General features: G+C 39.5%; 3 protein-coding genes across 5 annotated transcripts; 1 reads left to right on the top strand and 2 right to left on the bottom strand.

Moving 5' to 3' along the window:
* The first annotated feature begins 4,969 nt into the window (after nt 1-4,969).
* LOC128863682 (peroxisomal biogenesis factor 19) lies at nt 4,970-6,754 on the top strand. Its single transcript, XM_054102960.1, has 6 exons — nt 4,970-5,197; nt 5,292-5,427; nt 5,484-5,700; nt 5,795-5,881; nt 5,948-6,111; nt 6,168-6,754. The coding sequence occupies exons 1-6, from the start codon at nt 5,146-5,148 to the stop codon at nt 6,412-6,414; spliced, it is 903 nt and encodes a 300-aa protein (XP_053958935.1). The 5' UTR covers nt 4,970-5,145; the 3' UTR covers nt 6,415-6,754.
* An 8-nt stretch (nt 6,755-6,762) lies between these two features.
* Nucleotides 6,763-8,217, bottom strand: LOC128863681 (probable ribosome production factor 1). The gene has a single exon (XM_054102959.1). The coding sequence runs from the start codon at nt 8,094-8,096 to the stop codon at nt 6,852-6,854; it is 1,245 nt and encodes a 414-aa protein (XP_053958934.1). The 5' UTR covers nt 8,097-8,217; the 3' UTR covers nt 6,763-6,851.
* Nucleotides 8,218-8,728: 511 nt separating this feature from the next.
* On the bottom strand, nt 8,729-25,563 carry LOC128865395 (multiple epidermal growth factor-like domains protein 8). 3 transcript variants are annotated; one of them, XR_008454794.1, is made up of 10 exons: nt 24,848-25,563; nt 24,540-24,773; nt 24,255-24,437; nt 23,840-24,194; nt 23,565-23,778; nt 22,190-23,486; nt 17,118-22,131; nt 13,898-15,005; nt 9,594-13,448; nt 8,729-9,533 (listed from the first exon to the last, which is right to left on the bottom strand). XR_008454794.1 is itself a non-coding variant. In XM_054105730.1 (9 exons), the coding sequence occupies exons 1-8, from the start codon at nt 25,268-25,270 to the stop codon at nt 13,894-13,896; spliced, it is 8,832 nt and encodes a 2,943-aa protein (XP_053961705.1). In that variant the 5' UTR covers nt 25,271-25,563; the 3' UTR covers nt 8,729-13,448. The 3 variants fall into 3 exon arrangements, 2 of the variants coding, with proteins under 2 accessions (XP_053961705.1, XP_053961704.1); XM_054105730.1 differs by having other exon boundaries at nt 8,729-13,448; nt 13,894-15,005; XM_054105729.1 differs by having other exon boundaries at nt 8,729-13,448.

Genomic DNA, 25,563 nt, shown 5'->3' with positions numbered 1-25,563 from the left:
GTTACCGAGTTACGGCCGATCTCACTAGCTCTCTCCAGGCGCCTCTGCTCCGCGCGCGCCTTCTCCAATCTGTACACCAAGCGAGCATAGGGTTTCCTCCACCTGGTCTTTCTACCGGAGCAATGGTCTTCCTCTACGTCGGCTCCCTTGGACTTCGCCCTCGAACACCTTCTTTGCTGGAGCTTCTTCATACATACGCACGACATGCCCTAGCCAACGCAGGCGTTGGATGGCGATGCGTTGAACTACGTCAATGTCGGCGTAGAGCTCATATAGCCCGTAGTTCATTCTTGAACGGTAGTCTTCGCCAACGCGCACAGGGCCGAAGATCTAACTAAGAACTTTTCTCTCGAACACCCCAATAGCGGCTGCATCGTCCCGATGATGATCAAAGGACGGTTGATGAAATTTCTTGAACGGGCGGGGACCCTCCCCAAGAGAACCTTTGCCTACCGTAACAATAAGTCGGCGGCCATGTGTATCAACGAATTGTTACACGAAGTACCCATTCTAAAGAAAAATAATCAAAAAGTTTTACCATTTGTACTCGACATTGAAAATGCGTACAACTGCGTAAAAATAAGCAAGCTTCAGGAAATCCTTCACGAGGCTGGTGTCAATGAACACTACACATCCTGGATCTGCGACTTTCTGTCGAAACGGGTTCTGAAACTGGGCAAGGAGTCGACTTTTTTGGAGGATGAGCTACCGCACTTAGTACAAGATGATAAAACCTCAGTGTTCCAATTTGCTGATGATTTTGCTCTAATCTCTCATGATAAAGACTTTGAGATCGCAGAAGTCAACTTGCGCCATAAAATAAGGATGTTTGCAGATGCTGCAAACGAACTGAACTTATCCTTTAATATTGATAAATGCAAAGTAATATATATTGCTCAAGGAAAGAGAAAGACGGTAAACATTGAACATGACAACTGTGCAGTACCACAAGTAAACAAGGTGAAGTTCTTGGGGATGGTCATAAATAACTCGTTAACTGTGAGGGACCCCTAAACTAATGTTGTCGGTAAATCTCTCAGTAACTCAAACCTTTTTAAACTGTTGACTACGGTCAGGGCAGGATTGCACCCGGAAGCTGCACTTAAATTCTACAGAAGCTTTGTCAGATCTAAACTAGGATATTGCAGAACCACCACGGCTCAGGCCAATAAAACCACTGTAAAAAATCACAACATTCCAGAACACCTTCCTGCGCAGGTGACTAGGAGTGCCTCCCTTAACCCCTGTGCCCCTTCTCTATGCAGTGGCTTATGAACTTCCACCTGAGGAGTTGACAGCGAAAGAAATTGTTAAGCTTAAACAAACGAACGAAGAGTTATTCTCACTCAAATGAACTGAGAGTAATCCTGGCCTTAAAACAAGTTATAACCTTGACTTTCAAAAAATCTCAGGTGTTTTCTTAAATACCAAATGCCCCGATTCCATCACCAGACATAAAGGATTAAAAATTGATCTAAAGACGCTCCCTAATGTCAAAAATCAGGTATCCACACCTGAAATGAAAGATAAATTGGTATAAGAGGAATGGCTTTAGCATATTGGCAACCGATGCTTCTGTAGGCCATCAGGCCGTTGGCTGTTTTGTTTTTGATGTGCTTAGAGAGACAGAACACAAATTCCGAATAGACCTTCCAACGTTGTCTACCTTTGGGGAACTCTGGGCCATCCTGAAGGCTACAGACATAGCTCATGGGCACAATGAAGAAAGCCTTGCAATTTTTTCTGATAGTCTAACCGCTTGCAAAATCTTAGCAAAAGACAACTCAAACAACTATTGCGCTGCCCTACTAAATCGCAGAATCCTAGATTACAAGCTTCAAAATGCTCACATTATTTGGACGCCGGGCGACTCTGGTATACAAATAAATGAAAAAGCTGACTCTATTGGACTCTATTTACACAGAGCTGCCATTAGAAGTAAATTTCACGGTTGATGAAGCACTAAGCAATATCAAAATGAGCATCTACAGAGAGTGGTTTCACAGGTTCAATGAGTTCTCACAAAGTAATCCCAACCTGTTTCACAAACTGACTGGCAAAATTCCATCTAAACCATGGTTTAAAGGTCTCAAAATTGACGTTCCAGACATCAAATTGCGCAATAGAATCATCGTAGTTCATACCTATGACAATGAGTACTTGCACAAAATTAAAGTTGTAAACACACCACTCTGCTGATACGGCGGCACCGACTCCTACACACACCAAACTTTTGATTATAACCTCCTTACTCATCTAAGATCCAAACATCATATATTTAACACCCATAAAGACTTTGAATCCGCATTTAAATTTGCATTTAATCACAAATCATACACCCCCAGCACGTCATGAGTTGCTTTTATTCATGATGCTAATATCACATTTTAAAGTGAATTTTTCTACACACCAGTAATCTCAATTACATGGGAGTAAAATTTTTCAACTCCCTACGTTGAAAACCCTGGCGATTTGTGGAAGTTATTCCCGCCAACTTCGTCAAAGCACAAAAAAAAAATTAATAATAACTTTAGTTTTGATACTTATATTGTATGTACAGCGGCTCAATAAAGAACTCGGGCACACAAGTGCTATGGTTTTAAATAAAAATATATATATTAAAATGCAAATCTAATTGCGTTTATGTGTCACATTTATTTTCGTTCTTCAAGCGTATTTTTCAGAACTACAAAAAGCATAAACAAACTTCAACTCATTCGTACATAGAAGATACAAACATAAAAACTTAGTAAAATACATGACAAAAAAGAACTCGGTCATTTATACAAAATAGGCAACTGATATTTAAGAAAAAGAAATATAATTAATATTTAGTCAGTAAGCCATTATATTTTTCAAGGCATTCAGTCTTCTTGACATGGGTTCGACGAGCTTCTTGCATGTTAAAGGATCTATTTTCCCCCACTCTTTTTTTATATCATCTTCTAGTCTTTCTTGTTCCTAATAACATTTTTTTCAGTTGGTTTTCCAAATGAACCCACAGATGTTCAACTACAATGATGTCTGGAGATTGTTCAGGTGTTTCAAGTACTTTAGGGCACTTGTACATAAGCCATAGACGCACATCAAGTGCCTTATGCTTGGGACCGTTGTCTTGATAGTACTGGAAATTGTCTTTAATTCTCAACTTTTCAATGCTTTGGAGCAAATTTTCTTTCATAATTGATAGGTATTGTTTGTGATCCATATTGGCGTTAATGAAGCACAAATTTCCAGTACCAGCAGCGGACATACAACCCTATAGCATTACCGGCCCACCCCAATATTTAACTGTCGGACGTAAGTTTTTTTCAGCAACCCTTCATAAGGTCTTCTCTACACATATGATTGTCCATCTGACCTAAATATGTATGTTAAACTTATTTTCATCTGCTAATAAAACGTGCTTCCAGAACTCGAAATTCTTATCCCCATGACGTTTTGCGAATTGTTTTCTCTTGTGTCGGTTAATCTCGTTGATGAAAGGTTTTTTTCGTGCAACTCTTCCGTTATAATTATTCTTTCGCATCACTATACGTATGTATAGTATACTTTTTGGGGTTGCAGTTAATATTATGTTAAGGACTTGTGCGACTTCTGTTGCGAGCTTAGGTGTGCTCAAATTTGGATTTTTCTTAATTTGTTGCACTATCAACCATTCATCTGCATCCGAAAACAGTTTTGGTCGTCCCGAATACTTTTTATTTTTAAAGGACTTTGTTTCTTTGAAACTTTTTATTACGTCGTATACAGTTGAATGTATAGTTGAAATTTAATAATTAAATTTCTGACTTGTATTGAGCTTTGTCCACGCTGTCTACCCATGTTTATAATTTGGACTTTTATTTAACAAGGCATGACTGAAATTTTATTTTAATTTATAACGTTTGGTTCTTTCTTTGCACTGTTCTACCGAGAAAATTAATTGAGGGATCCCCCGTTTTAAAATGCCGAACAATCGCAAAAACGCCGAACAATCGCAATAATGCTAAATGTCCGATTTCTCTTTTATTTTATTCTTTATAGAATAGTCTTTATGCTTGATACACATTTGAATCAGTAAAAAGAAAAGAAATACATAAATAATAACGCAATATGAATTCAATATCGATTAAACACCTGGGCTAAAATCTCATTTACAATATCGCCATTTCATTCGACTCGATGTAAGCATTTATTTTATCACATAATGTGGCGCGAATCCCTCACTATCATGGTGAATAGGCGAAATTCGTTACTAGCGGATCTTCAATATACAGTAGGTTTTGTTTTTATGCGGCTTTTTTTTTATGCGGTTTTGAAATAGTGCGGTTTTTTTTTAAATTACAAAATGCATGTCGACCTATCGTGAATTGTACATATAAACAAGATTCTAAACCAGGTAAGCAAAAACTCATCACAGATTACATCAGAAATGCTAACCCTACAAGTATGGAACCGCCTGCATAACTATCTAGATCAGACGTGTACATTTCCTCAAGTGACGAAAGTGATTTTACGCCAAATCCTAAACGAACGCGCAACATGTGGGTATTGTCTGATTCTATTTCTGACGTAAATTTATTTTTCGATTCTGACGTTTCTTAAATAAAGATATAATTTTCAAAAATATAATATTTTGTTTATGCGATTTTATTTAATTATTCTATGGAACGTATCTATAGTTATAATATGGGACTAGTGCCATTTTTTATGCGATTTTATTACATTATTTCAGATTTATGCGGTTTTAGCACTTTTGAAACGTATCTATAGTTTTACTATAGAACTAGTAGCTTTTTTTATGCTGTTCTTTTTTTGTGCTGTTTCTTGCGGAACGTATCTACCGCATAAAAACAGAATCTACTGTACAACTCAAAAAAAAATTTTTCTTTAACATTTGCGCCTTCTCATTTCATGTTTTGAATTTGGGCCTAAAAATTGTTTTGCCATCTGGCAGCATCACTTTCCCAGATGGGCAACGAGTAGCAGATATGACGTGAAGTGCAGTTTTGTGCGATTGTTACGCACACATATTCCCTATTTGCATACATTTTATATCATTAATTAAAAATAATAAAAGGGCTTGAGCTTTGGAAAGCAAGAAAGCCAATAAATAAAAAACTACGAACTAATTTGAGTGAGAAAAGAACAGCTGCGGCAAAAATGGCAGAAAATAAACAGAACGACAAGAAGGAACTTGATGATTTACTTGACAGTGAGTCCAATGTGCACGTCCGTCATAATATGGGCGTTTTAAATTATATAATGAAATGAGTCAAATTTAACAATAAATGATTGTCTATTCGCAGACGCTTTGCAAGATTTCGATAAGAACAACACATCTGTCAGTGCAGGTGATACAAGCAAAAATGTGACTGCGAATGGGGCGGTGGGTAGTAATGCCTCGGATGCCGGCACAGCTGCAGATCCAGACGCATTTTTTATGTAAGCGCAAATATTGTGAAATAACATTTTCACATAAATTAATATATTGTTCGCAGTGAACAAGCGAATGTCTTAGCGGAACGCATGCAAACGCTTTTCGGTGGTCCGAACACACCCAGCGGTGAATTACCACCACTGCCGCAAGATCCCGATCAAATTTTGGCTGGATTCAAAAAAATGGCCGAAGCGGCAGCTATGACCTTGCAGGGTGAGAATCCAGCAAGTGACGAAGAAGTGGCCAAATATTCCGACAGTATAGCTCAAGCACTTAAGGTATGCGAGATTGTGCATGTGCTATTGCGAGAAAGCACCTGACAAACTAAACTAATAATGTGTTAATTGCTAATTAAAATTTTTGCATATTTAGGGTCTACAGGAGGGTTCGGAAAATTTAAGTGCGCCGGTTTCTGAGACAGATGTCGCTAGCATGTTTAATGGGCTGAATTTAGAAAATGTAATTTTTGAATATAATTTAGAAACTAAAATAATACTTATACTTGATTGCTTAATTTTTGTATAGCCTGGAGAAAGTGAAAACAATATGTTCCTACCGTTTATGGAAGGTATGATGCAAAGTTTACTGAGTGCGGAAATATTGTTGCCAAGTATTAAAGAGTTGGTTGAAAAGTACCCGAAATATTTCGAAGAGCATGGTGACAAGATTAGCGCTGAAGATCGAGATAGGTAGGAATCCGACCTAATGCAATTAATAGTTCAATACTGAGTTATTCGTTTTTTAGATATGAAAAGCAATTGGAACTCTACAAAGTGCTAGAGAAACAGTTGGAGGCAGAAAAACAGGACGATTCAGCAGCCGTTAAGCGAGAAAAATTCAAAGTCGTATTGGACCATATGCGTAGACTGCAGGAATTTGGAAACCCGCCAGAAGAAATCTTGGCCGAAACGGCTGGCGATTTGCCAATATTAGATCCAAATTTAGCAGGCGGCGCTGGTGCTGGAGCGAACCCTCAATGTCCTATGATGTAGTGGGAATACTTTTTATAACATAGGTGTAGATGGTATGAAGATTGCTCGTGGAACACATGAAGACCAAACACCAAGATCCGTTACGAAAACGCAATTCTTATATAAATTAGCATTTTCAGTTATTTAATTTGGCAATAACATTTTTGTTGTTGTTTTTGGCAATTCATTTATCCTTTACATTAATTCAAATTATTTTCGTTTTAGTTTGTTGAATTACATTAGGTATATCATTTACTGGTTTGATGTGTAATATGAAATACTAATAATACATATTTATTGTCAATGTTTTTGAATGAAAAAATTAACTCGTATTAAATACACGAATATTTTGATAAAAATACTTGTAAATTTATGGTGAAAAAAACAGTAATGCAAGTGATTTATTTTAATTTTCAAATTCTATATTTTGTACAATTAATCCTAACCAGAGTAAAACTTCATAGGAAGAAACGACGTCGAGAAGCCTCCATTGCATGCCGTTTGTTTGTAATAATCCATGAGTAATCCCCCGTTTTGCTGTCGAATAAACCCTCCTGGAGGGAACGTAATTTCAATGTAAAACGTGGTCCTAATTCACGTAAATTTACACGTTTTCCTTCTTTTGTGAACTCATAGCGATGATGTCTGAAAAATATATAATCGCGTTGATTGTGGAAAGTAACTGCACGTCGTCCTTTAAACTCAGGATCATGGTGGAACAAGGCACCCAACATACGGCCAACAGTTAGACCTAGTCTTGTGGTAAAGTTTGTCAATATTACTTCGGGTCTATGTTTCGTTATCTCTTTATGATTGCGTTTGATATCTGATGTTAATTTAACATTAGATACTTTAAAATGCGCCGTCGGCCCATCTGGTAGATGTATTACAAGCAGACCATTCGGTTTGCGGCGGTCCTCATTGATGATTACTACATCAGTGTACTCCTCGCGTATAGCACTCTTACATATATTTTTAACCGAAGATCTATTTCGTATTTTAACCAGTGCATTCGGAAAGATGCGGCTTAGTTCCAGGCCAAACTTTCTGGTTTTTGTAACAGGATTATCGGCGTAAGTAATCAATACTTTCGGCTCATAGCTTCGCTGAAAATATGAACTAAAATCGTCCGTTTCTAATTCTCGACGTAATTCCTCGTTATCTGAGTCATCTAAATTGGTCACCGTCGTTTGATCTTTTTCTCGTAAGCTTTCTATAGTGTGACCAGGATTTGCGGGTAATCCAGCTTTACGCCGTGCACGTCTTTCTTTCATTTTTTGTTTATGTTTCTCTTTTTTCATTTTCCGATACAGTGCCATACGCTGGTCCTTGTTTTTAATTAGTGCCAAAGGATTTATAACGGGCATACGAACTTCTGATTCAATTTCTTCATCATCACTTTGACTTTTGACATCGTCATCACTTTTATCTTCGTTCTCATCATCCGCACCTTTACTTTTAGTAATGTCTTTACTTTCATCTCCGTCATCCATATTTTCCTCCTGTCCATCACTATCATCTCCCGCAGAAGGTGTTGCAGTTTTGGATTTTATCGTAGACTTCTTAGCCTTGCTGGTTGAAGGAAGGTTCTGTTCGTAACTCGAGCTACTCTCGTCGAGTGCTCCTATTGCTTGTGGCTCTTCTTCGTCAAAGCTAGAGTCACTATCGGAATCCACAACATTATTTTGCTGCTTCTTTTTCATTGTGGATGTTTTATTTTTCACTGTTATTCAACAAAGTTAAATTTATTATAAATATATAAATTTGCGGCACGTGTGCGAATATGTAAACTTAGTAGAACTGTCAAACTATCGCCGAGTATTGGCTAGTATCGATAGTTGGAATTATTTAATGATATATCGATGGTTTTGAGATTAGCGATACTATCACGGCAAACAATCGGAAAAATTCGGTAATGCGTAAGTTCGAATCTCATGCATAAAACACCGAAATAATAGAAAAAGTTTTTTGTAATAGCCGTCGCCTCTCGGCAAGCAATGGCAAACCTCCGAGTGAATTTCTGCCATAAAAAAGCTTCTCATAAAAATATCTGCCGTTCGGAGTCGGCTTAAAACTATAGGTCCCTCCATATGTGGTACAATATCAAGACGCACATCATAAATATTAGGCGGAACTCACCCAAAAAGCCCAAAAAAGTGTAAACGCCAATTATATATATTATATCAATTATATATATTTTCTTATATATATAATTAATTACCCTTATTATATATATATTACACAGATCAAAACCAAATACAAAAATACTGACAATTGTCAGCATTAGAATTTCCTTATTTCATAACAATTGCTGTTGCAGTGAGTTTTGTTAATAATAATTTTATACCTGGAAATAAGGCTGGTTAAGACAACATTAATCCGCAATGAAGGGTTCAAACCATGGGGCCCTGAAACAAGGGAAAACGCAACGACTTCACTTGTTAGGTCAAGTCATCCATTTAGCTAGTTAATATAAATATGATTTGTCCGAAATCGCTTAGGAGGTTACAGTGCCACTCAAGAAAGGGAGAAGTTTAATACTAACGAAATACTCATTGATCTGGAGGACAATGGACAGTTCGGTCACTAACAAAGTTTGTTTATTTTTATTTGGTGCGAATGCTTATCCGGGGCTAAGAACATACATATATGCTTATCCAGCCAAAAAACTTACTCATTTATAGTGCTGTTGGCGATGGATTGTCAGAAGAGGAACCAGGGAAGGCGGTATGGCGGGTATGTGAAAATAATCTGTTATAATTACATGCGGAGCATTCAGCCAAATAAACTTATCCACATTTAGAACTCTATCATGGCAAGTGCTTAGTGCATTATTGGCACTCTGTATAAAGAAAAAACAGACACAAATTCAGAGAAAACGAAAACTTTTCAGTTCGATTATGAACTTTTTTTATGAATTTAAAATACGAATATATATAGATTCATATAAATATTTTGTTGCTACTAGGAAACAGTAAAGCCATGTTTTCATCTAATGCCATTGTCATCTAGCCAAGTAAAAAATGTAAAAATCAACACAGCCGAAAAAAGCGGGTCTTGTGATAGTTTCGTCATCTTAACATTTTTTTCGATTAAAGCACATGAACGATATGTTTTTTGACGTTGGCTATGGCTGAGAACTGAAATAATTTGTTTCGATTTGAAAAAATTGTTTTTATCGGGTGTTTTTGAGAACCTACAATTGCAATAGATAGATGGACTATAGATATACTATATGAGGTTCGACCATATAGTTTTTTGTGGCCTCTGGTCATCACAGCACTTCATCCAAGCCCAGTTCTCTGCCTGCAATTAGCGAAGACGTCTCAAACTTCTCCGCGCTTCGAATTCGATCACCTTAGTGATATCATCTCTGGGTAGCTGGGTGAGAGGGAGCTGCAGCTTTAGCACTTCCTTGTTTTTAGATGACATCACTTTGCCTCTTCCGAAAGGGAAAGCCCTGGTAATGTTCAGCAGGGTGCGCTTGGCTGATTGCTGACTGACTATATGAAGCGGTGTCAGCTGGAGCATCACTTCCGTTGCAACTGTAGGGCAGGTCCGCTTCGCGCCCGTGATGCACACGCATGCTAAGCACTGAAGCTTAGTTAGCACTGCCCACACTGTCGGAAGAGTTACTCTCGATGCCCAAGCGTCCGCTCCAAATCTCAACATTGATCTTATAGTAATACAAAACAGAACTATTGTTGGAATGATTTTTTTGGATCTGTCCGTATGGCGCCAATGGTTGCTTGAATATTGCAATAAATCGGTTGTTAAGTGGGGTGTATGGCAAGTTGCGCCGTCAAATGTCGTCGGTGTTGAGCTCATTAATTTTTGACGATATCGCTCGCCATTCACCGTAATGGCATCTCCTTTCGCTAATGCTCTATAAATTTCGCGATCAGATTTTTTTCCAAATACATTTCCACAATTTGCAAATGACTTGTCAAACCTTGCTGCACAGAAGTGTCAACACAGTTCGCTATTCTCAGCTGCCAATCCATAGTTATCGATATCGATAGTTCTCGTGCAGCTAAAAAAAATCACCAGATAGTTTTAGACTATTCTCCCTCGACGCTTGAAGTCATAGATAAACGTAATTATACTAAATGGGACGCTTAAATAAGATGATTAGAAATCGACCTCACCATAACTTTCTAAAAAAATTTGCAAATAATTCAAGTTTTCCTCGGGGGAACTTTTAAATACGTAGATCAGCGTTTGTTTTTTGTATATGTATAACAGTTCGATTACATTTATTTTTCTAATAGTTTACTATTTTTATTTGATTTTTTTACTTATTACAATTCATCTATGGCATATTATTGTGTAATATTTTCGATATATTGTATCAAAACACTGGATAACTGTAGCTATGTATTATCGAGTGTATTCTTTCACGGGCAGTACTAAAGTACTATTTACTTCTAGTTCTTTCAATTTCAGTTATTGTTTGAATTGTTCGATTTTTTTTTCATGATAGATTCATGCACATATACATTAAATATTGAATTTACTAAATCCCTAATGGCGCAATTGCCGTCGAATATTTATTCCACATCTTATTTAAATAACATCAAATAAAATACAGTGCAGTAAAATTGAATAAATAAAAAATATTTCAACATTTTTAACACAACCATCGAATTACATTGGTTTTAGTAATATACATATTTAAAATTTTTGACTAAAGATGTCATGGGATTGCCAAAAAATAAAACAAGAAAACTAAAATATACATATATTTACACATCTAGAAAAGTTTACAAACCATTTGAGATACCTATAACTATTTATAGAACAAAACAGGTGTGTTTATTCAAACTAAGTAAATTTAGATAAGGTGTAACAAAAATTTGTATAGCTTGCGTTTAGCAGTATTCGTGATAAGTCTAACTAGTGAGATATGCCAAAGAATTCGAACGTAAATATTTAAAATTTTCCATTTTACTAAAAATTGTCAGCTTTTTCTAAAATAAGATGCTTAATTCGATAAAATATAATAGATTCGCAGCAAACACAGCGTAAAAAATATCTCATGCGGATTATTTGTAAATATTGATAACAATTTAATAACTAGTATAAATCTTATCAAAAATAAGAGACAAAATATAATTAAAAATTTAATTTTATCAAAATCTATTAAAACCTGAACTAAAGTCCAATAAAATGTGTATAACAAATCTTTACTTTTCCACTCTAATCAAGCAAATAATTGAATTTATTAATATTTTACAAAAACTTGTTTAATTATCTAATATCCGCACTCGACATTTCTAAATCAATATATACATAGGTAGCTATGTAATTGTATTGTATGTATAAGTGTTATAATATTTACATTTCAGCTTTCTTCTGTTACTTTCTTGTTTTGAGAGTTCTGTTTTCAATTCGAGCATAAAATACATATCATATTTGAGCAAACATTTTAAAAGCTTATTACTTAATAAAAAAAGAACATCTTTTACATTTACAAATAAATAACAAAAATACATAAGTATATACGTATGTGAATAAAAATAATACAAATTTTCATATTGCAGTCACTAAATAATTATTATATTTAGTTGCATTTCAAATATAGGAAATTCTTAATTTTCTTGTCCGTATGACTGTTGTACGTAGCAAGTGTGATAAAAAAGTGGGCCTCACTGGAAATTTTTTCATGTCTTAATTTTTTTAATAATATTTTAAACAATTGACCGCGTTCACAAATTTTTACCATTTCACCCTTATGCTTAAGAACTGTGCGCTTCTAATACAATATTAGCCAATTATAAGTTTTCATATTGATTTATATTTTTTTAGCAAGACATTGATCTCATGCTTTGTATTTGTATGTATGTTTTAATCTAAAATATTTTATGGCTGCATACCTCTTTGATTGTTTTCGTAATTTTATTAAATAACCTCAACCAATTATTTACTAAGGATTATGTATATACAATTACTTTTTAGTTTTCAAATCATTAGATTAAGCTACGTATACATAGATTTGTCTTTTAATGGGTTCCTTCTTATCATTTTGTTGTTGATTCAGTAAACTCTTTTACGAAAATCTTACTATACTTAGATATTATTTGATATAAAATTTTAGTAAATTACACTGATCATAAAATGCAGAATTCTTCAGTAATTCGATTTTTGGATTCAATAAGTTTTCCATATTTTCTCTATCTAAAAATCAACAAAAAAAGTAACCTAACGATTCGAGATGCTGTAAGTTTGATCCATGCTTTTTTATATGAATACAATGCTTAACTTTTTGCGCGATACGATTTTTAATGCTTTAAACTCGGCAATTAGCAAAAGTGACGAGCAACAACATTTGCTTTTAGCGTATTACAGATGCTGTATGCTAAAAACTTTAAATGAAATTAAAATAATAAAATAAAACATAATAAAATTAAGTAGAATAATGCATAATAAAATAATAAACAATTAAATATAAAATAAATGAAACAAAAAAAATTTATATTAAAGAAAAAAAGTAAAGGATTCTAAATCAAAGGAGTCCATTTAATGCTTAATAAAATGAAGTAAAAAAATATTTTAAATTAGCACTTCAAGCTTTTTAATAATCTATTAAAAAAACTTTAGCTGCATACATTAAAAAATGTATATTATATGAATACCATACATTTGACATAAATTAAAAATCAAAACAAAGAAATAAATTAAATAAAAAATAAAATTAATACGTAATAATTAGAACTTAAATTATTTGAAATCCGAAAAAACCTACTTAAGTTAAGCAATTTCATATAAATTTAAGCTAATTCCTATGTATGCGGCCACCGTAGCCGAATGGATTGGAGCGTGACTACCATTCGGGGGGTGCGGATCTCCGAACATGGAGCAAAAATGAAAAGTTTTTTTAAAAGCGGTCGCCCCTCGGCGGGCAATGACAAACCTCTAAATGTATTTCTGCAACGAAAAAGCTCCTCATAAAAACCATTTGCCGTTCGGAATCGGCTTAAAACGATATATCCTTTCATTTGGGGAACAACAGCACGACGCACACCGCAAATATGAGGAAGAGCTGGGCCTAATACCTAACAGAAGTGCACGCACAATTATTTATTTAGTTTTTGTTATATGCAATAAATCACAAAACGTAAATTTAAGCAAACAAAATATAACAATACAATTTAAAAAAATAGTTAGTCTAAATCAAAGCAAATAAAATAATTTCAAATCAGAAATGTGTCAAACGCTACAATATTATTGTACTTATATATACAATAGCTTAAATATATAATAAAATAAGAAAATAAAATTAAAAAAACTAAACGAATCAAAAGCAATAAATTTAATTTAAATAAAGCGGAACCAACTAAGAATTTTAACAAAAATAATAACTATTTAAGTTAAAGTAGAACAAGTAAAATGAAATTAATTCAAAACAACTCAGCACTTTTCATTTACGTTTGTAATAATGTTGCCGTTTGCTATAAAAACCCGTTAAAAAACAAAGCATGGTAGACTACAAATACTCACTTACGCTGCCACTAGATTGCCTCCAACACCCGCTCCGCCGCCAGTCACAAACGCAGCACCACCACCGCGTTGCGCTCTCATAAAGTTTCGCGCATTCAACGGAAATTGTCTGGGATATGTGATTAACGCCGAACCTAATGCAAGACTTAGCGGCGCTTTATGACGTCCTGGCAGACTAATAAAGACCGTACCCACCGCCGCCAAATTATCTGCAGTTGGCTCAATAGCGATCAGCAATATTTCGGAGGCATGCGCACTAGCCACATGGCGCGAACGCGCAGCGGCAGTTATGCTGCGCATTGAACGCGCTGATGATGGTGCTGGTTGTGGACTTTCCATATCTAAAGCGCCTGCTGTGAGGAAGACGCGCGCAAACGGCCGCTTTGCTAAGTGCAACATTTCAACGACGTGTTGACGACGGGCACGTCGCAAGTCGGCCGCTTGCTTCACCTTCCACACAACAACGCATACTGCCAAAAAGAGGAAGAAACACGAAAAGAAGACGGAGAAAAAAACAAACAAGTCGATATGTAGCTGATCTTGACGGAAAACTACAGAACCATAGCTAGGTTCTGGACCAGCACCAGCACGTAAGGCGATAAAGAAACGCGTGGCACTTAAATTATGGGCGTTCTGTGGCAATGTTAGCACCAAACGATTCTTGAGGCCGAAAAGACGTAACAGTGTATTGCACTGAGTCAGGGTGACATGTGTGCTCAAGTCCTTGGCATGTTTGTCCTTTACGAAGAAGCTATGTCCACCGTGGCCTTTGCAGTCTTGAATGTGTGGCCCGTAGAAGTTATTGCGTTTATCATGCATTACCAATTTGCTAGCAGTTATATTGTCGGTGCGCGGCATTGCTATATGTAATGGATGGTTACGCCTCGTTTTTGGCACCCAATTGTAGCGATTATCTAGGAAGATCTCATGGAAGCCCGTCGTATCGTTGGTATCCACAATGAAAGAGTCATCTTGTGGGGACATAAACACGTCCAATTCGCCCTGGGTGACATCGATTATGATGCGTATGTCGACATTCATGAAACGTGGTTGAATAACAAAGAAAACTGTTTGGCCTGGTCGAAGCGCGGCTGGTTTCGATTTGCACTCCTCTGTTATGGTAAAATTATAGATAAAGAATAATTAAAATGTATTTGCTGAGCACTCGTCTATCAAGCTGTAACTTTTATATGCACAATAGATGAAGTGAATTGCTTATACGCAGAATATATGGTAGTGAATCTAGCCCTAATAAAATAAATAAATGCGGACCAATTGGAAAAATAGAGGAGTTGATTTAAAAGCGTATGTGGAGAGGTCGTTGCTATGTGGGGAACATCTTGGTATATTATATTTATCTGCTATGTCTGGTCTGAAAATGTGAAGCTTTGAAGCAGTGATTGATAAATTTAGTTTAATAAATAGAATAAGAGGCTTGTCGGTACCTATACCAATTGATTTTATACGGCAGACGCACTTAGCTACTTCATCTTCCTGAATGAAATTTAACGGTGCCATTCCAACGAAACTGCTAGCTTCTAACAGTGACTAACGGTTACTAATAATACGACAGTTTTGAGGCTTGGTCCACTTGGTCTCACGAATCCCTATGGCCAAGGTTCCTTACAGTGAATAAGTGAGAAGAGGTAGCTGACTACTTTTGATAACATTTCATTAACGTAACTCCTTATTCACGGGCTGTTGTCACAGCGAGTTAACATTGGTTAGATCGGTTACTGCTTTACTGGGGGCTAATCAGCTGTTTCTAAGAATTACTAAAATTTATTTTAGGTGTCATGCGATCCGTGCCCATTGGTTGGTTTGCAGCATTGGCATGACCCCTGACATTAAAACGATTTTGGAAAAAAGGACAGGATAGACGGATTTCGACACAGGATAGTGCGTCTACACTTGAGAAGAAAGAATTTTCGAGGAAGGAAAATATACCATGAGCGTAACCATATCAAACGACCGCTCCTATGGAATGGCATTCCCATAGCAGCCGGTTCTACGTTACCGGAATGACTCGGGGTTTTCCCTACCAGGGGCTGCCGCCCCAGTAAACTAGCCCTATCTAGTGAACAGCATATAACCCACACCTTACGTCATAGGAGCAACTCCTCGCAGCAACTTTGCTCCAAATGTTCACCTCAGGGCTGGAATTGAATACAACCCCGGGCCAGAAGTATTCTATTCCTGCGTCTGCCATAAACGGCTCCATCCGAATTCCACCTCGGTTAGGTGCAATAAGTGCAACGGGTGGAGCCATCTTAAGACCTGTTCAGGCCTTAAGACTCATAGGGAGTGGTCCACACGGTATGTGGCCTCGGGTTGCTCTCGCCAGCAGGCGTCCGATGCCTCCACGGCTACTACCGAAATCCAGGACAAAACTGACCGAAATCTACAGGACCTGACAGTGTTCAGACTGTCAATAAACGACGTTCATCGGGAGAACGTCACCACCTTCTTAAGCTCCCGTCATGTGAATGCCATAATCAGAGTCTAACCACCACCTATAGCAGATGAAGAGCTCCAGCTTTCTCGTGAGACACGTGCAGCACTGGCACAATTACGTTCTGGATATTGTAGCAGGTTAAACTCCTACTTATCCAGAATCGACCCCGACATACCTAACATATGTCCGGCATGTCAAGGCACCCCGCACGACACTAACCACCTTTTCACATGCCCCCTAAAACCGACTCATCTAACACCCCTCTCCCTCTGGACCCAACCAGTCGAAACAGCATGTTTCCTGGGCCTACCTTTAGATGAGTTACACGAAGACGACCGGTGATATGCCCGACACTAGCGGGGCACTGTTAACAAACAAACAAACCGCTCCTATGGCGTTCCCATGACAATCGGTTGCACGTGACCGGAACGACCCGGATTTAAGTCCGGCAAAGGACTGTCACACTCCAGCAGCACTCCCCGTACATGTATGGAGAATGTTTTTGCTGCTACAACAACAACAACCGTTCCCACGGCAGTCGCTTCTACATTCGCGAAATGACACCCATATATATCCGGTCAAATACTGTCACTCCAGTAGCGTTCCCCGTAATGTTTATACTGCTGCCAAAACAACAACAACAACTAAAACTTAGTAGACCACCATTTAATCAAGCCTAGGGCTGCATAGGACCATTAGGGCACTTCTCGGAAATAGCATAGTATGAGGATGATGCATTTAAATCGTAAACAAATGAATAAACACTTACCAATTGGCTTGGCATCGAAGCACATGCGTGATTCTACTGTTATCTGCTTGTAACACTGATGCCCATCAATCGGATTGCCCGCGTATGAGTCTCGACACTTCGAACACTGCACACTCCAACAGAGTTGCGCCGAATTTTTCCCACCACCCGCCGTACATGTAGCATCGCTCTCCGTGTTATTACCGCAATTGCACTTCTCTCCTGTGACTGGGTCGCAGATGTTCCCATGTCCATGGCACTGACATGGCCGACAAGCTCTATGATGATCCTCACTACCTCGAAAATAGCCAACAATACACGTGTCACAACGATCGCCAGCGGTGCTATTCGCACAACGTAAGCATGTGGCATTATTCTCAGGCCCTTCGAGCAACACTTCCTCCAGCTCAGAGTGCGTCATATTAAAGAAAGATGCATCGGAATCATTTGCCAAACAAATATCTGTATGACCGTTACAGTACTCTAAGCATGGCACACATTCGTGCCCCTCCTTTGGATTACCGACAAACAGTGGTTTACATTTGTCGCATTGATCACCCTTGGTATTGTTGTGACATTCGAGACACACATCGAGACGATCAGGACCTTCGCAGTTGGAATGGCCGTTACACAAACATTGAATGCTACAGTTGGCACCAACATATCCAAAGTCACATGTGCAATTATCCGGTTTGATGCATTTTCCGCGCACACAGCCCTGACTGCAAACTGGCAGACAAGTCCCGTTCTCATCGCGATACCCTTCGCCACATTGGCAGGTGTAACCTACGTCCGTATCTATGCAACGCTCCGATATGGGATTACAGTTGTGATGACCATTTTTACATTCATTCTCTGCAGGACATTTTACGTAGTGCCATGAAACCACATCAGCAGGCGTAAGTAGCGAATCATTACGTCGCGAAATATAAATAAGATCACAAGTAGAACCGGAAGGATACTCCTGTTTATTTTCGAGCGAACCTTCTGTGCAGACACCATCGCCATTGTAACCATCTCGCGCACACCAACCACAGTGCGCGTGTTCCAGACACGTTGAGCAGTGATCGTATACATGGCACGGTTCCGGACAATGCGAAGTCTCATTCGTCTCCAACACTAGGCCACAAACCCCACCAGCGCATAGAAGCGGCTGTGATTGTGGTGAAATACAGCTGTTCAACATCGTAGACCATTTACAGTCTTTAGGATTTTCATCGTCGTTGTTCAGACAGGTACTACAGTTTTTGTAGATGTGACAAGGCATCGGACACTGACCGATAATGCGATATTGATTCTGTTCCACAAGCTCTTTAGTAATACATTCGATTGTACCCAATTCGCTCTGCGCCCACTCACAATTCTCATTCATCACACACGTTTCACAGTGTAGCGTGTGACATTGTGGCTGAGGACAGAGGTTCAGCAAGCCGACACTAATTTCTTTATTGCACCAAGTACTATGGCGTTCACAGTCAACTCCCGCCGGCACGCAACGTCCCTTTATGCCACACTCGTCGCACCACTGGCACACTGGTGCCGTTTCAAAGTGTGTTGGCCAGGAGGCAAGACAGGCACTGCATGTAGAGAATGTGGAACAGTTGCGGCGCGCAATCCATGCGTCGTCACATGCAGCACCATTGTTATAAATTAGTGTACCATTGTGGTGTTCACAGACACCTGAGTCGCCCTCGGAGAAGCAGTAGGAAGCAGAGCTATAGGTTCCTGTCACCGTGCAAAAGCTACAGCCTTTGTGGTGACGGCACAAATACTTGCTGGCACTCCACAGCTGACAAATATCGTCAGGCAAATTTATACGCGTCACATGACTTTGTGCGGCGCTACCATCCCAACCCCCAATTACATATATAGCCTTGCTATCATGATCGATGGAGATTGCCTCTGCATACGTCGAATGCGGCAGCCTGCCCACGACATGTACATCCTCCGTTAGCCGAATCCACTGATTACAGTCGTATATGTACGCAATAAGTACATCACTGGCGTCATAAGGGTGAGTCCGTCCACCATATACGACCATGTACCTTTCGGTAGTGGCAGCCGAATGCAAGTAACGCGATCGTGGTAGCACCACCTCTGGACGTGTCAAATCTTTGAATGTGGGTAATTCAGTCCAAGTCATCTTCTGAAGGTTGAGTGCGTACAATTTATTCTGTGGGTCAACTGAGTAACCACCGAAAACATATAGTATATGCGAGTCTGCATTGTAAACTGTGCTGTGGCCATAGAGAACAGGCATTCGCACTCCCAATGCCAGTAGTTGTTCCCAACGGAATGTCTCCAAATTGAATTCCCATAACTCCAACTGGCGCGACTTATTTCTTGTCATTCCGCCAATCAGTATTAGTGACTCTCGCTCATTGTACCGTATCTGTGTCAGTGTATGACCCGCCAACGCAGGCGGTTTTTCTCGACGCTGTAACAACTCAATTTCACTCCAACGTTGATTTTGTATAGAAAATTGCCAGAAGTCGTCTAGTATCAGCTGCGAAGTGCGCTCTTCTTGCTCGCCTCGTATGCTAATGCCGCCATAAATGAAAATAATCTGCTTTTTTAAATAGATTTCTGAGGCATGAAAATAACGGCCCAGTGGCATTTTATCGTCCGGAGTCGATTCGACAGTAACCTGCATCCATGTGCCATTCTTCGCATCGAACTGTCGAAAATCATTGAGTGGACCATGAGATGGTGAATAACCACCAAACATCCATAGTGAACCACGTCGATCCGCATTTACTGAGTGCCCAAAGCGCGGAATAGTCTTGCGTAAATGTTCATATGTATCGCTCAGCAACAACGTGTTAAAAAGATCTGTGACAACCAGATGATTTGGTTTGACCAGCGTTCCACAATCGGGTCCTGCGTAGCTGCTATTGCAAATACAGCGCCCATAATCGGTATCGCAGTAACCTTGCATGCGCTTGGCATTGCAGTTCTTTGGACATATTTCTATTTCACAACGCGCACCAACATAACCAGCAGGACAAACGCAGCGCTGTTGCTCATCACAAATATGCGGATGTAGGCAGGTCCGTGCAGCACAATTTTTCACTGTGTAAAGCGCATTGAAGCCGAATTTCTGACGATCACCACCTTGTTTATAATAAACTGTAACATGACTAGAGCGCGCTTCAACAATATGAGTAGCGGTATATGGCGAACATACAACAGATATTAGTTGATTCTGCTGCGTAGCGCCTGTCAAATCGGGCAAACTGTCGTATATATAAACCGCATTTTCATCGCAGTCCATTGCTAGACTAGGCCATTCAAACTCCAATTGCAGTAGCGACTTTTCGGCTTGTAAAGTTTTCGGTGAAAGTATCCATAAGCATTCACGCACTTCTAAACTGGCACCCCATGGATTTTTATACGACTGATATGACCCGATGCCACTGCGTCCAATATTGGTCAGCATTCCACGTGATTCACACTGGAAGTAGCATTGCCCACCATCCCTTGGATCACCATAATAACCGTTGGCACATTGATCACACTTTAAACCCACAGTGTTATCCTTGCAATAGCATTCACCGTTGCCTACATTACAAATTCCAAGATCCTGATTACCGTGACCATTACATTCACAAGGATGGCAGCCATCGGCCGATGTTGCGTTGCCATAGCTACCCTGTCGGCAACGCTCACAGCGTTCACCTTCCGTCCATGCCTGGCATTGGTCGCACTTTCCGACACGCTCTACACAAGTCGAATGATTGTTGCAGCCGCAATTGATCGAGCAGTCAGTTCCGGTCCAGCCCAGTTCGCATTTGCATACATAATCTGGTGGGCCTGAGCAGTAGCCATTTACGCAGTTCTCGTAGCAAGTTCGCACACAGGACAGCCGTCCATCTCCAATATAACCGCGCCGACAGTGGCAATTATATGAGCCATGAGTGTTTGTACATTTGGCCTCTTTGTGGCAATCATGTAGTCCCAAACCGCATTCATCGACGTCCGGGCACTGCGCGTATGCCCATTCCGCATCATGGAGTGTCGGGCTGTTTAACGCTAGAGAACAGTTTCCGAAAGGCCGGCTGAAGTCGCCTTGCATGCAGACACCTTCGATGGGGTTGTCGCGGTCAAAGCACCAGCCGCAGCTGAGCGTGCGCAAGCAGGATGAGCAGTTGTTATATAAAGCACAGGATTTACATTGTGTCGCGGGTTGTTTCTGTGGAAAATTCGGTTGCTGCTGAATTGTGGTTACAGTACCGCCACGGCCGGTAAGTCCATAATCCGTAACACGCTGAGAGTCATTTGAAACTATTTGGTCTAACCACTCACGACACATGCCGAACTGATATTCACTTGTGTAAACGGCAAAACTAAAACACTGCGCGCTTGCCTCGCACCACACACAGCGCCCACGATCATTCAAACACTGGTCACACGATGAGCGCAAGCGGCATGGAATTGGACAACTCGATATGTTACGAACGCCATGCCCCGATTTGCCAAAGCGTGCACAGCGCGCTTCCTCTGTCCACCATTCGCATAAGCCTGTCGTAACGCATTCATCGCAGGACACATAATTGGAACAGTTGGCGCATTGAAAAGGTTGTGTTATAAGATACTCCCAATAGTCGGCTTTGGCATCTGACGACGAAGTATCAGCTAGCGTGCAGATTTCAGTTTCGTTTATAGATTTGTCGACACACTTTGAGGTCAAGCCGCACCAGCCACACGACGAATCAGTAAGACAATGTAAACAATTGGTGTAATGTGAACAATTGCCAGAATAATAAGGCTCGAGATATTCGAAGGTGAAAGCATTTAGATTGCCATGATAAATGTGCTGCAATTCCATTTTCGTTTTTTGGTAAGCATTGTACAAAGTGGAAAGACCAACACGACGACGAGCCTGGAAATCTATAAGAAATGGCTGGTCTGTGCTGGGTATTTCGACGGGACCGCAGTAAGTTTGATTTGTAGAACGATTAGTCAATTCCTTGAGTGATTCTAAGTTTTTGCTTAAACCTGCACGTAAAACTGCTGTAGAATAGCTAGTGCAGACCTGAAAGTGTATGATATGTTACTAATTTATAATAAGTTTAGGATAATTGTGCTACTACCTGAATCTCGGAAGGTTCTTCCCAAGTTTTTTGTGGCCTTACAAAACCCAGTAATCGTGCCAACATTTCTCCCTCCAACTTCTGTTCGTATTGCGTTGCAGGCGGAGGCGAGCCAAAGTCTACCATAGTCGCATTTACTATAGCCACATAGTCAGGCATTGTTAGATTGACAGGGTGATGGTATTTAATGTACGTAAGACCAGGTCGTTTGTCATTACTGGTACATTGTGATGGGTGACGTATCTCGGTACCCTTTTCACCCCACCAGCCCGGACTGTGTGACGGTGTATCTTCCCCGCAAATACCGTAATTATCATCACGATGATGACATTTCGCATTCTGTACGCACCAAGTGCATTCGTTCAGTCCCAGTTTGCTGGCCACGGAGAAGTAGTGATCTGTGTCGGCATGCCACTGTGTTCCATGTACCAGACAAGAATGACAATCTCCTAGAGATGGGCATATACCGGGACAACGAGTAGTCTGTAAGTTTGTGGTACAATTAGCACCAATTGTACGTCCATAACAGCTGCTGTCAGCTGAACACCAACCGCATTCAGGATTCGACAAGCACGCTGTGTGGGAAGTATGGAAACGGCATGACATTTCAGGATTATAACCATGATTTTGTACACGTAATACTTGTGGCAGTTCATAAGCGAAGAGGTCGGAGTTAACATTCCCATGATAACCTCCTACGATCAGCAATGTATTATTTCGCCTCAATGTAGCAGCATGTGCAAATACACCTTGTTTTTTTGGATACAAATTTTCATCAGCCGAAACTACTTGATTGATCCAAATGTGACAACTGAGGTGGTACCAGTACATTTGATTGTCATAGCAGATTTCATCTTTATTGTGACGATGCGTGTAACCACCGAAAACTATCATATAATTGCCGGAAATGGTAGCGGAATGGAAAGCGCGTTCATGTGGAATGTTTGTGTCGCGTAAGGCAGTGCGTGGATACAGTATTTCGGTCCAATGCAATTTGTCCAATTGGAATGCGAAAATGCGGTCGGAAAGCTTGGAGAAACGAGCCAAACTTGACATTATACCACCGAAAACAATTAGGGAATTTGTTGCGCTATAGTAAACCGTGCTGTGAGCAGCCAGGCGCACATCCAACGATTTACCACCGCGAGGATGCACGAATTCCCATTGACCATCATCATCATCTTCATCTGTGCCATTGTATGTACCATCTTCATTAGCAGCTTTTGCATTAGAGGAACCATTCTCGTTAAGAGAATATTTGTTTTTCTTATAAATTGGCAGGTGTATTCGATATATTCTAGAAATGTTAGAAGCAATTTAATACGTTTCAATAGTTCTTATACATATATTTTTAATTAATTACTCTTCCACTTACTTCGATGAAAAGTCCCCTGTTTCCAAACTTCCACCGAACAAATACAGGTATTCGCCAGCCAGTGTGATTGTATGGCGCGCAATTTTTGGTGGCTTCAACTTTGACTTTCGTGCCCACTGCTTCCACTTACCACCACTTTCGGTGCTATTATAAAACCACAAATCGTTGAAAAAACTTCCATTTGCATTCTTGCCGCCATATATCACGAAACCACCTGCAGGATGTATGACGGAAATTAAAATAATTTTACTACTTATTTGTTGTTGTTTATTTACCCGGCACACGATCTGCTGCATGTGCATAACGACCTTCGGGCTTATTATCTGTGACCTCTTCTAAAATATCATCGAAATACTCTGGAATTTGGTCATTGGTAGTATTGGCACTAACGTCCGAAATCAGCTGTGAAGATCGTGTACGTCTTTGGTGCAAATTCGATTCTGCAAGTGTATATAAAATATTTCGGAAAAACGATACATCACTATTCAGTCCCCAAAGCTTTGCTTCATCTTCATTTTTATGTTGTAAAACCGCCTTAAGGAGAGTGGCGTTTATTTTCTGTGAATAATTGTGATCTTGTAACAGTAGACCCCACTCGTCTACCCATTGGCTGCTGCTGAAGCGGTAAATCTGTGCAAAAGTTTTTATTGATTTCATTGTAATGTAAGGAAGAACCATAGTTTGTCTTACCTGTAATGAATTGATAACATTATTTAAGTCATATCCTCCAAATACGTAAAGCGCATCTTGCTCTTCGAGGTAAATGGCAGTGTGTGCAGCGCGTGGAGTCATACCCTCTGCATCTGTGGCAAGCCATCGCCAATTGCCGCCTGGCGGATTTATATACAAATCACACAAGCGGCCACTGAATCCCTGAAGTTTAAATTGAACATCAGCAAAATGTCCATAAGGATTTTATATAAACGGAAATTAATTAACAAAAATATAATTAATTTTAAGTCCGCCTAAACGTACCTTCTCACAATGACAAAGGCCTTTCACACATTTACCGCGCCCTTGCGACTCACCGCACTTATTAGGGCAAGCCTCGTCCTCGCAGTCGGGCAACACCCATTCACCATGGCAGACACACTGATGACCAACGCATTTCCCGTGATCATGGCAATTATTCAAACAATTCGATATGTAATAGGAAGCTCGAAAGCCATCGAGCACATAATTTGTGTCGCTGTACATTAGTATCAGCATCTGAACAATATAAAACAATAAAAAACAAATTCAGCTAAGCCTGTAAATACTGAATCAAACCAACGAATTCTTACGCTCCCACTCCTTGCAACCAGCCGTTGTGGTTGTGTACGCCCACTAAAGCTGCCTAGCAGCGTTGAATTAAATGAGTCTCCATCATATACATATATATAGTCATACGAGCACTCTGTTCCCATGCTATGAAAGGTGAGCGTGATAAACTGGCTATCATTGCGAGCTTTTATCAACCACTCACAGTGCGAATCCTGCGTGTAATTAAAACCAGCAGGACCATCACTTATTTCTCCGTAAGGTTCGGTAAAAACCTTACGACTTCGATCGCATGGTGCATGATGCTGTAAATGCGGCGCTGCAGGTAATAGCGAGATACGATCCGCCTGCGTCTCCCAACGTTGGTTTGTACAAACGCAGAGCAAAAAAGCTATGGCTGTTATTGTACGAACGCGAACAAATACTTCAATTCTTATATTTAACATTTTGTAGGCATATGAATATGAATATTAATTATATATAAATTAATTTGCAAACACCAAAAATATTCAACGCCATTTCACACGGGTAGCAAGCGCCTAAACGCAATTGCATGAAAAACGTTGAAACCACTAAAATTGTTCGATTAGAACGACTCAAATATTACACGGGTTTTATATTTATTAAACTTTATCACACCATTTCCCAAAATACAAATTTACAGCTAAAAGTTTTACTTTTTCTCATAGACGGAAGGTTGTTGAAAATTTCCACGGATGTCAAAACAACTTTTGGAGTT

This window comes from Anastrepha ludens, chromosome 5, assembly GCF_028408465.1.
Source record: "Anastrepha ludens isolate Willacy chromosome 5, idAnaLude1.1, whole genome shotgun sequence".
In the NCBI taxonomy this organism is placed as follows: domain Eukaryota; kingdom Metazoa; phylum Arthropoda; class Insecta; order Diptera; family Tephritidae; genus Anastrepha; species Anastrepha ludens.
The sequence above is the reverse complement of the archived record's forward strand: the minus strand, read 5'-3'. Positions and strand labels throughout refer to the sequence as shown.